Source organism: Acanthochromis polyacanthus, chromosome 6 (assembly GCF_021347895.1).
Source record: "Acanthochromis polyacanthus isolate Apoly-LR-REF ecotype Palm Island chromosome 6, KAUST_Apoly_ChrSc, whole genome shotgun sequence".
NCBI lineage: Eukaryota > Metazoa > Chordata > Actinopteri > Pomacentridae > Acanthochromis > Acanthochromis polyacanthus.
This window is the reverse complement of record NC_067118.1, coordinates 39,221,310-39,234,029: the sequence shown is the minus strand read 5'-3', so window position 1 is coordinate 39,234,029 and position 12,720 is coordinate 39,221,310. Positions and strand designations below refer to the sequence as shown.

The window sequence follows — 12,720 nt, the reverse complement described above, 5'->3', positions numbered from 1 at the left end:
AGCTGAATCAACCAATCTGCTTGCTCGGCTCACATGAAGCAGCTCTGCGGGCCTCTACAACCTGCAGTTACCCATAACTCCTTTCTCCACATAGGTCTGCAGAGACATTTCCAAATATCTTTGAAGAAGCGTGATTTGGGCTTAACACACAGATCACCAGCAGCTGAATCAATACGGCCTCATTTCTCCTCCTTCACTCTGGAACTTCCATCTTTTCACCTATTTCCCTCCAGTAAATGGAATGTAAACACATCTGTGGCGTCTCACACTGTAAAAGTCTTACCTTTGGGGGAAACGCTGCGTGACTTCTTGCTGTCAGAGGGACACTCGCTGCTGCTGTTGGGAGAGAAGCTTCTCCTCTTGCCTAGACGGTCGTCTGTAAACACAAAAAAGGGAGTCAGCAAAAAGAGCAAAGTAACGGCCTGCTGTTGCCACTCTGCTCACCTGTATACATCACTGCTGCTTCGGAAAATGCAGCATTACAGAGAGAAAGAGTGAAAAAGGTGCAAAGAGGAGGAAAAAGTGACGGGTGGAGAGAATGAGAAGGAGCAGGCCACGGGCATGTGGAGATGTGGCTGCTCTGTCAGAGATGAGAGGAGGCCCTGCGCTGCCGAGGACGACAGATCTGCCCGCTTTATTCACGTTTGTCTGTGTGAAGGCAGCGAGGACGGGCTCTGCCTCCTGCAACATCTCAGTCTGTTCTCAAACGTTATCACCGTCCTTCCTCTCCTTGCTCTCTCTTCTCCGCCTTTTTCCAGATGTTGGCACAAAAGCCTGAATGTGCAGCAGAGCCTCTCAGCAGCTCTTTGCCGACACTACGTCTACATCATGTGTTTATTTTTAGTTTTTGTACCTCCACAACAGACACCCGCTCTCCCGCTGTCCTCCCTCATAAACACTCCGGTCTCATGTCTCCATCTGCTTTCCTTGTCTTCCCTGCTCTCCTCTAGGTGTGTTTGAACCCCATCAGGAGCTCTCCTCCCATTAACACCCTCCTCATCTTCCTCCTCTTCCTCCCTGCTGGACCCTTTCCTCTACCCCTGCCACCAAAGAGGAGCATCTAGTGTACAATTACAGCCTCCTCCTCCCCCCTCCTCCTCCCGGCTGCCTCCTCCTCCTCCTCCTCTCCTCCCCTCTCATCTCTCTCTTCCTTCCCGCCCCATCACCTCCACCTCCACCTCCCCTTCCCCTCAAACACACCTCGAATCAATACGGGCCTAATCAGCGAGGGAGGGGATGCAGAGCACATCGCATGCAGCGCCGGCAGGAAGGAAAGAGCCGTTTGTCATTGCTCTATCTATCTCCCTCTCTCTCTTTCTCTATTTCTATCTCATGCCCCTCTGATTTCTCTCTAACGCCGTTTCTTCCCTCACATACACAGCCAAGACAATGGCAGCGACTGCTTCCCTTCTTTCTCACTTCTCAGTACGTATTTTTAGGGATTGGGGGAGTGTTTTTTTTTTCCTCCCTCAAGGAGAACGGCTCCTTTCTCTCTCTCTCAGCCGCCTCTCTTTTTCAACAAAGCAATTTTTCATCATTTGCACAGCCCGTGTAAACAGCACGGAGAAACAATGAACGGGGGGGGTTAAAAAAAAACAACTCACAAAAAAAACGTGATTTCATCGCAACATCCACAGAGTTTTCTCTCATGTGTCCACCTCTGATGCCATCCTAGCGAGGGGCAGTTAACAAAACAGGAGTGACGTCTGACCTTTAGCCCATAACCTATCACACAAACTTCTGTCCCTTTCCACTCTGGCAGACAGACGGAGATGGGCATGGAGACAGATTTAGATGGGACTCTGAGGATTTTGTTGTGCTGCTGAAGGAGCCTGAGAGGGCGAGTGAGCACGGCGGAGAGGGAGGGAGGAAGGAGGTTCACTAATGATCCGGTGTTTGATGTTGCCTCTCAGGTCCTGAGGAGATCCACCTCCTATACGATCTTAAAGAGACAGCAGGGGATGGAGGGGGGAGCGCTAATGGACATATACACACTGAATGCTTTTTGCAATTTCTACTTTTTTCCTGCCATCATTGTGTTTTCCATCTCGTTTTCAATCACGTTTCTTTCATGAATCCTTTCAAAAAAAAAAATCAGGAAAAAACCACTGAAGGTCTCCATCTATCCTATTAGTGAAATATTAACAAGAGGCAGAGAACACCCCCCCCCATTAGTTAAACCCCCTCTTCTACCAAACACACACACACCCACAGCCTCTCATGATCAAACACACACACTCGAGTTGTCTCTTGAGCCGACCTCACTCAAGACACCGCGTCTCCTGAGCGAGTGCCCGAGGGCCAGAGATTTGAGGGCGGAAAGCTTTTAAAGCCAATTAAATGGGGCTTCTTAGAGCACCGGCGCTCCCTTTTTATGCCGAACACTGAGCTTCGCTAGCATCCATACTAACCCTTTTACTCCCACTAACGCTGCTTACAGTCAAGTTTGCCTCCCCGGGCCTCTTCCTATCACCTGCTCGGTAATATTGCGAAGGAATTAGCGGCTCTGGAGTTATATTTCAGCATTAAGGCTGTGATTTAACTGTCAAAAACAGTGCAATTATTGAGTCCAGATAGTTTTAGCGGCTTCATGGTCAAGCAGCAGTCGGCAGGCTAACTTTTTCTTTAACCCTAGTGTTGTCCTATGGGTCAAATTGACCCGTTTTAAAGTTTGAAAATGTGGAAAAAAAAAAAATGTTTTCACAGTGAAACTTCTGATGTCCACATTTTCACATTTTTGGGAAATCTTTTAACATTTTTTGGTGAAAAAAACAACAACAAATGTTAAGAAAAGAAAGTTTCTTTAAGAACATTCAGAAAAAATCAATCAAATTTGAGGAACTTTTGTGCTGAATTTTTGGATTTTTTTCAGACAAGGGAATAATATTTTTTGGTGCTGTAAATGAGGACAACAGGAGGGTTAACAGAAGCAGACCTAGCCTCCTTGCTACTTAACCTCCTCCTTATCTGCTGTTTCTCCCACTGAGGGAAAAAGATGGATGAGAACGGAGGGACAGGAGGAGAAAGAGGAAACAGCGGGGCCTAAAGACTCCTCTTTCATGGGACGCCACCAGGGCGAATCATCAGGCAGGAAGAGCATCCACCACCCCTCCTCCTCCACTCCGACTCTCTGACTTCCTCCTCTCCCTCAAACTTCGTGCCGCCTCCTCCTCCTCCTCCTCCTCCTCTCTCCATCCCATGGAGCGTGTTGACAGCTCAGACAGCCAGACTCCTTAATTCCTCTCTTACTCCGTTAATCTGTCATCTTTATCAGGCCGAGGATGGGGTGAAGAGGCGGGGGGGGGCTGCGTGGAGAGAGAGAGCGGCTGGGTGGAGGGGGAGGCGGGTGACAGGCGGGGACGTGGGGTGGGCCGCCAGCCGCAGCCCCCCGATCAATCTCCACATTACAGCTGACAGAATGGTGCTAATAACTTATTGATCCCCCCTCCATGCGCCGGGGCCTCCGCCGGCCCTGAAAGCCCTGCCATTGATTGGCTTACGGGCCGATGCAGCTGGGAAAGGGAGGGGAGGACGGACGGGGGAGGAGGGAGGGTTTGAGGAGAGGGGGAGGCTGATGGGAGTTGGGGTGGGAAGCGTTTGTGATCATGCTAAGTGGAGGATGCATCACCAACAACAACAACAACATGCAAAAGGTGCAGAAATAGTAACAACGCCACATAAAGCTGGAGACTTGGACAGTGAGAAACACAAATTTGGAAGAAAGAGCATGTAAATAGATGATGGAGCGTCAAAAATATGGCTGATCTTTTAGTTCTAATCTGTGATGTTGTCATTTAGAACACAATAAAAGCTAAACCTACCAGCACTTAATGGAAACTTCTATTACGGTGTTTCCTTCTTGTACAAACACTCTGGACAGGCAAAAAATATTTTAAAAAAAGTTTTAAAGTACTACTAAATTAAAGTTTAGGTTTCTTTTTAAAGTCAATCCACATGGAATGAACACTGAATAAAACATCTATTTTCTGTCCTGAACATACAGTCAAGCCCGAAATTATTCATACCCCAGCCAATTTTAAATTAAAACTACTGTTAAATGTAAATAAAAGCTGAGAAATAATTTTTTTCCACAAAGATGCCTCTTGTACACAATCTTATTATCTTTTGGAAAACACCTGTGTCATTTCCAATCAAAAAACAAACAAAAACTTGCTGGTTAAATATAACTAAGTTAAAGTCAAAGTTTGCGAGGGGTATGAATAATTTCAGGCTTGACTGTAACTTCAAAGTGTTTTCGGTCTCATACGGAGTTAAAAACAAGCTTCCCTGCACTGTGAAAGTCTCCCTTTGTCGTCCACTCTGCATGCTGTTTAATGCTAAGAAAACATAAGGTATAGAAATGTTTTTTTAAAGGAATAAATAAAATACACAAAGGAAAACACTACACAATATAAAAGATGAAATATCCATGCGAGAATGAAGGATACACGCAGTAAAAACTTGTAACTCACAAATAAACTTTTGCCATAAAGTAAATTCTAAAAAATTAAATTGTTTATAAAATTTAATGACCTTCTGTCATTTTTTCTGCTTTCTTTGTCAAATCTTTCAGTCTGTCATTCCAGCTTTCATCTGCCTTCTTCTGCTTACAATGACTGTTGCTAGGCAACGACTCAGGCCAAAATATGCATATTAATATTCCTATCAAACAATACACAGTTCATAGGTTGCTGAAGTTTTAAAATCCTAAATTAATACTTCTATGTAAGTATTAGTCAAATTTGAACGTTAATATGACTTTAATCAAGTGTTGCTTCGTGATTCGTTACGTTAAACATCAGGGATGAACAGAGAAACGGTGTTTGGAAATTATCCATTCATCCTCTATACACCGCTTTATCCTCACTAGGGTCGCGGGGGGTGCTGGAGCCTATCCCAGCTGACTCAGGCGAAGGCAGGGGACACCCTGGACAGGTCGCCAGTCTGTCACATGGCTTGTTTGGAAATCAAAGAAAATGAAATCAAACTTGAATTGAATGATAAAGGCCTCAAAAACAAGTGAGGCTGTGAAAATAAGATAAGGGTTTCCTTTAAGTACTCTAACAGGAAAGATAAACTATTTATTTTCAATATTCACTCAGCTATTTACCTTAGTCATCTCTGGATTTTATCTCTTGGCAGAGGCGTTAGCATGACTTTTAGAACAATAAGTCTGACAAACCATTTTGTTCTGGCGGTGCAATTACATCCCTGTTAAGCAGTGGGATGCTTTAAAAATATGCACAAACCCACATTTCCCTTTTCGCTTCGGTGTGACAGAGCTAATATCAGCACAGATCCCGGAATGCTTTCTGGTGTAGAATTACCTTTCTATGCTAATCATGTAATAACTAGCTGGTAATACTTTAAAAGCCATCCTCACTCACAATCGGTTGGAAAAGGAAAGGTCTTGCACAAACACGCTGGGCTGCAGATTCACACGCAAGCAAACATCTAAAACCAGGCCTTTAAAAACCACACATGGAAAGGTGCGCATGCACAAACACACACAAAAATGTGCTCAAGCCCCAAACCGCCGCTACAACCCCCAACCACACACAGGCTGTAACTGCCTCTGGGAGTCTGAGTGCAGGGAGCAGAGGAGAGAGAGAGAGCGGCGGCCCAAAAACACCTTATCTGCCTGTTTGAGTCTCCGGTCTGACCGCAGAGCCACAGTTTACAGTCTCCACAGGCAGCCAGACTCTCAGCGTCGGCGCCCCTGCTCCCCCCACCTCCCCCGCCTCCCCTCCTCACAGAGCCTCTGAATAGCCAGTGGCTGGGGATTGAGAGGGAGGGAGGGAGGGAGGGAGGGAGAGGAGAAGCGAAGGAGGGAGGCAGCCCTCCTGTCTGTCCCTCAGATTTAATTAACGGCCCACTCCGGCACACAGACGACCCGGCAAGCCTGCTTCCCTTTCCTCCTGACCCACACACACACACAAACTCGTGCACACACAGACGTGCACACACACAGCCGACCGCCGCCATACTTGCTGCTTGCCCTCCCCTGATACCACCACCGCACTCATTCATCTCTCTTTCTTCTGTCGCTCCATTTCCAAATGTTTCTTCCATCACTGAGTTTCTGTCTCTCTCCCGGCCCTTCGTTTTCCTTCTTCTCTTCCTTAACTTCTTGCCTGTCCGACTCACTTCTCCCCCACACACTTCGTTGGTGGAGGTTAAACACTTTTGGAAGACAAGTCAAATAGTAGAGTTGAGTGACAGCGCAGAGTAAACACAATATCACGGCTGCGTTTACCGTCTCCTCCATCTCAAAGCCAAATAATCCACCGCTCTGAAAAACTCCATGCACATCTCACCCACCTAAGTATTTGCACGCAAATTTGAACCTGTGTTGATTTTGCGTAGGCACGCATCTGTATAACTATGTGTTATTTGTGTGTAATTGTGTGTTTGGGAATGTGTGTGTGTGTGTCTAATTTCACTGGCAGACAGAATTAGAGCCAGTGGCTGATCGGATTGGACTTGTTTACAGACACGACGCGAGCCGCTTAGACAGCCTGTTAAATCTCCCTTTAATGCTCAAACGGACAGATTTTAGGGTCTTGGACCCCCTATGGCAGAGGCCACGCTGTGCTCGCACCTCCTTCATCCTCACCTCTATTCCATCTTGTGCTCCCCCATTTTAAAAAACTAACAAGAGCTCTGATTTCTCCATTAAGCTTGCCGGCTGATTAGGCTAATAAAATGGTGGGAATCTGTTCCAAACTGAGGCGGCTGTTGAGAAATCTAATACCCACCACCTTCCCTTCCCTTCCCTTCCACCCACAATACCTGATATCGGAGGCGCCGTATGGACGACTAATCTGGCAGACAGAGGAGATGAGCGCACAGAGAGAGGGTATGGAGGTGTTGGGTCTGGGGGTGATTATGGCACTCGCTGTGCCTCTGGCTAATGGGATAAGAAGGGACAGGGTCGAACTCTGGGCAAAGGTATGGCATTTACTGATAAAAGAGCAGCCCTTTCTTTTAATTAAGGGTAAATGCATTTAAGATTATCTAGTTGATGTTTTCAATTCAGAGCAAGCCAGCATAAATACAAGTAAGACAGTTTTTTTTTTTTTTTATCAAATTAGAATTGCTACAGTTTATGCAAAATTGAAAAAAAATCTTCCAAGAAACAAACTGAAATATGCGATAAATTCAGTCAGAGATTCTAAACTGATTAATTCTATGCAAAGTGTTACAATTGATCATACAGCACACTACACAAACACATTGTACGTCATGAAAATTTTCGTTAAACACTGTATAATACATTGTATAATGACAATAAAGCATATTCTGTTCTATTCCAAATAGGCACACAGAGGCCGTTTGACGACCATATGTCTGCGATGGCTGCACAGCATCCTGATACAGGCAACTTGACAAATATCTGTGATTAAAAGCAGTCTGTGCTCTGTGTATAAGCCCGAAGAAAAGCTCTTAGCTTAGCACATGCACACCATGGTTCCTCTGCTCACATGAAATTGGATTAATGGCAAACAAAGCTATTTATTCAGAGGTAATTTAAAACAGGGGGTTTAACAAAAATCCTGGAGTGCGGCAGAGAATGTGGGAAGAACATTAAGTAATCAACTTGAGAGCGACCTTTAGGAATGAGTAATAAGCTTATGCTGAAGTCCCCCAATCACACAAATTAGAGTAAATTAAATGGGTAATGGAACGTTTACATGTGTTACAGGAGACGTAAAGGCGCATAAATCATGAGGATAGAGGCAAAAGAAGATGGAGAGAAGAAATATAAGAAGGGAAAGAGGAAGAAAGAGGACACCTTATGCTTTAGCGGCGTGATACATCAACACTGACAGGCAGACAGCATGGTGGGATCCTACCTGTGTGTCCAGTACTGCTGCTGTGGTCAGAGGCTGACTGGCCTTCGGGCATGCCGTGCTGTCTGGTGTGGTGCAGGTTGGAGATAATTGTAGAGAGGTCACTGTCACGACTGTAACACACACAGGAAAAGAGAGGGCGTTTAAAAAGCAGCCACAAACAAACTTAATTCCACCGTGCCGTCCAAATCGGTACGTTGAAAAAGCAGCAGCGCATTAATTCCCACCATTTCACACACTACTTACCGCGGAAATTCTCCATCCAGACAGGCCTGTCCTCTATAAAATGCACACCTTCACGAGGACTCGGCAGCTACAAGTGGCTGTCCTGTCAGCTGCATCTTAGCTGTGAGCTGTGTAATACACTCTGACAGACTACCGTATCCAGCACTTTCGGGTCTCATCCCTACTCATCTTCCACACTAAGATGTATTAATGAACATATTCACAACTGGTAAGTGGTTTAGCAGCTTAAAACCTGATTATGGTTCTTTTAAAACTGTGGTTACATGCAACTGTTTCAGAGAAATATGGCAAGTGAATAATGTTAAAGACACACGAAGAACATTACAGATAAAAACACATATCCATCAGACCTTTAATTGGTCTTATTTGCTTTTCAGGAATGTAGTATTTAAAAGAGAACAATAAATTTGAAGTACGTGAGACTGGAGATTGAAAAGCTACTTTTCTGTTGTCATATTAACACTTCAAGAAGTGTTTCTCAATCGCCCTGTCCTGCCCTTCAACACCCAGGGGAGGAGCAAGAGGAGGGTTTTACAGATTAAACCTCAGCTCTGGTTGGAGGTGTCCTCTGTCCTTCCAAATTCTGCATCCGCTGCCTTTCTAAACTCTGCACTCCAGTGGACCCGCACAACTGTGTCATGGAGGTATTTTATTTGCAATCTGATTATCATCCTGATCGCATTAAATGGCATAATGTTGGGAAATAGCCGCTTAGCATTTAAGGGTAGTATGGCAGCCGAGCAGCACAAGTGTTCAGTGCGACGGCGGGCAGCTTGTGTGGTAGAAAAGGTACAGGGCTGAATATTTTAATAGCTAGCAGTGTAAATGTAATTTACAAGTAAATTATTGTGACACACGCCTGATCCGTGTTGCAGCTGATGTTCATGTTGAACACTTGTAGCGTTATAATGCAATGTTCTGCTGGGAAACCTTGGATCCTGACATTCCTGTGGATATTACTTTGACAGGTACCACCTAAACATTATTACAGGCCAAACACACCTGTCCATAGCAACACCCCTCCCCAGCTACAATCGCCTTAAACCAGCAGGATAATACCCCCATCAGACTACAAAAACTGCTCAGGAAAGGCTCAAGGAACACGACCAAGAGCCCACAACGTTGACCCAGCATCCAAACTACATGGGATGCACCAAAACAAGCCTCATCCACAAAGAACCCCAAAAAATCAGCTGCCAATATCCTCCTGCAGACGTCCCCCATCCATCCAACTAAAGGGTCGGAGCTGTTTTGGAGGAACAAAGTTATTTTTAATATTAAGCAGGTGGTTTTAACGTTGGGGTTTATCAGTGAACGTGCTCCATAACAGACTGTTCCAAAGCCCAAGAGAAGAGGGAGGTTTTGGCACGCTGCTGTTCTCTGAAATCATGCATCGTAATGTGTAAATACTCATGTCAGTTTCATGCTATCAGCATCCCGCTCTCGTGTGAGCAGGAATCTCATTTGCAGGCTTAACTGGCAACTTTATTGAAAGCAGAATCATCTATGAAGGGGGTCTGGTATGACACAGCAAGCACAGTTTATGGGACAGAAGCAGTAAATGGTTCTTTGCTGCCACCACTATGACGAGGCCACACTGTTTGCGGCTGCTGGATTTGGGTTTTTACAGTCTCATGATTACAGGCTCCCGCTGTAATATCAGGCTGTCGGTCGCCAAGCTGTTTTCCACACGCTAACAGAAAAGATGAAGGGTAGAGCTGAAGGCCTCATGCTGGCCATGCTGGCCTCACCAGTCACCTCTCAGTAGCAGAGAACCAATGAGTCAGAAAACAGTCTCAGACAAAACAGTCGCCATTGGACGCTAAGCAAGGAGACGCTTGATTGGACTGTGACTGCAAACTTTTTAGGCTAATGATAGACTTCTTTTTTAGAGTGCAACCTGCTAAAATTAGTAGCTATCTGCGTCTGAGAGGCCGATGGTTTTGGGAAAGCTTTTTAAAATGGTGCTCAAAGTCTTATAATAAAGTATCTGCGTCACCCAGTGACTCCAACCAAACACCATCACACACGCTGCAGCTACACTCATCACTGTGAGAAACTGCAAGCCAAATCCATCAGTCAGCCAGCTGCATTATAACACCACCCTCTGTCCATCATTTAAAGTGATCATGATAATGCCATCCTGAACTTCTCAGAGGGGTGATGGGGTTATTATCCCGTGGCGAAGTGGCCGCTCTAAGCCATGAACAGCAAGGACATTGTTAGCTGGGTAATTAGCACACTTCTCCTGAGCTGTCCCGCCTCAGCTCGGGCTAATGAGGGCCTAGCCCTATTCCCACCCACCTCTGCCCTCCCTCAACCCCCTCCTCCTCTCTTTCTGTGGGTGGAGGCAAGGTCATACTCAAGCCATGGAAGATGGAGAGGGGGGTGGGGCTGCTGTTTAAAACCCAGTCACCTGAGTCAGCGCTCCCTAAGGAGCTCCTAAGGCCGGGGTTAGCTGAGAAGGACGGGGGTTTCGGAGAGGATGGAGGGGGGTTATAATGTGGCTGTCGGGCCTGATAGCTAAGAAGGACATGAGCCGCCTTCTTATCGCCCAGGTACACACCGGAGACAATCATCTCATCCACAGCTCATCCCTAAACCGGTCAATACTGCCCCTTCATCGCCGGACACAAAGCAGACACACTGACCCAAACACCGGGGTAACTAATACGTGTTATTACTCACAGGCTGTCATGGATACTGCTGCTGTCCAGCATTACTGATTGTATCAAACTCTCTAAGAATTACATTTCGACTAAGGCTGACAGTCATGCTAACATTTTTGATATTGGGGCTAATATGATATCTGGGATGTGATAGTGACACCAGCACACAATGTCTAGTCTTGATATTAGCATTTCAAATACAGTTATCATATTGCCGAACCCAGTCTCCACTACTCTATATTAGAATTGCAAACATGTTTTTAAAACTTCCAATGCAAATGCAACTTGCATCTGTTGCTAAGGCTCCAGAAAATGTCCAGCATTCATTAAAAACTAGATCTTTCTTTCGCTAAGAAAAGGTTGGGCTTCCTCCGACCAATAAAGTACGAATTACAATTCAAAACAGTCCAAACGACATGAAAAGACTCTTCTGCTGGCACCGGGAGCCAGCGCAGTGTAAATGCCTGGCGGTGCCCTGTTGCGGCGTTGGCACGTGGAGTTGAGGTGGCATGGCTGGAGGTCACAGTGTGAGCTGGCAGAGGCTGGCAGCCCGGGCACCCTGACGCCATGTCTCACACCACCGCTGGGAAAGTGCTGACAGACAGACAGCAGGGATGTGAAGGTGGAGGAGCAGCGAGAGCGACGGAGACCGAGAGGAGAGGGGGAGACGGTTCGCAAGTGCTGTGCAACATCTGGCGCTCGCAGGTTTACTACCCTCATCTGCTAAAGACAACAGCCCGAACACACAGCCTGCTCCGACCTGCACAGGTGGCCCACAGCAACATTCAGATACTACCAGGTAATATGTAATATTCAGCAACAGAAGCAGGGTGAGGTATGATATGGGCAAAATGCTGAAAAAAAGAGGGACTGAGCCAGGTTTCCCTCCAAGTCTTTAATGGAGGAAAACACCTGTACTTCAGGACACATCAAATCTAAAGCGGGATTATGGAACTGCTCAATATACATTTTATGCTTTGTCTGATTCCTCTGTGAAACGGAAACACCGATTGTAATGCTTCTCATAGCTGAATCGAAAGGCAACCCACAACTGGGAAGCCTGCAAGCATGGATGGGGTAATGAATAAATACAGAAATAGAGACATAAATAAATAAGAGTAGCCCAGCTTTACTTCTCCTTGTTGTTCCACCGCCGTACAGGCTGACATGAGGTCGATAAAGCAGCCAAGGGAGGAAAGAAAAGTACAAAGGAGATAGAGTATACAGTAAGTCTGCCATGTTACATTTAGCTTCTCCTGGAAACACGACTGACTTCTACTCTTAATTTCTCTTCTGGCACATGAGCCGCTGTTATACGTCCAATTTTTTCAACAGTTAAAGGAAACAATTGAACTGAAAAAGGAAATGATTTGTTATATTTACAGTATGTGATGTAATTCCTTCGTTCTTTCGCCGTGCACACTGTTAAACTCTTATTATCTCCACTTGATTTCAGCGGGACATGGCGAATAATAAACACTGTGTTCGTTACATGTGGAAATGATGAACGCTTCACTTCCAGCCAAATCGGAGACTAGACTGCTGGAACGCCGCTGACCATCTTTTTGTTAATCCCATGTTTTGACAGCGACTTAAGAGACAAAACACTGTTCTGTGTGGAGACAATGAGCGTCTTGCTGCTAGCCAACGCCCAATCAGCTGCTAAACTGCTGTGACTCCGTTGCCATGGCGAACGCGCGTAAACAAGGCCAAAAATTTTTGAAGCGGAAAGCTCTTCTAAAAAGCTATAAAACCTCCAAGCTCACTAATTAGTGCTTAAGGGGAGAGCCATTTCCAGTAATTTCACACTGTCCGTGACCCCTTACTGGCATAAGGCAATGACACGGTTGTTCAATAAAGCCAGAGGACAAAATGTCAAACGCAGCAGACGTACAGCAGCTAACTCAGCATCAGCGTCTCTCTCTCTCTCTGTGGTTTTTGCGCAGATTTAG

The 12,720-nt window shown here is 45.8% G+C and overlaps 1 protein-coding gene across 1 annotated transcript in view; it reads right to left on the bottom strand.

Annotated features, from left to right (window-relative positions):
* The window catches only part of samd11 (sterile alpha motif domain containing 11), a 65,683-nt gene that overhangs the window by 30,806 nt on the left and 22,157 nt on the right, over positions 1–12,720 (bottom strand). Inside the window, 2 exon segments of the mRNA XM_051949122.1 lie at positions 284–376; positions 7,857–7,966. Of these exon segments, the coding sequence (XP_051805082.1) occupies positions 284–376; positions 7,857–7,966 (203 nt within the window).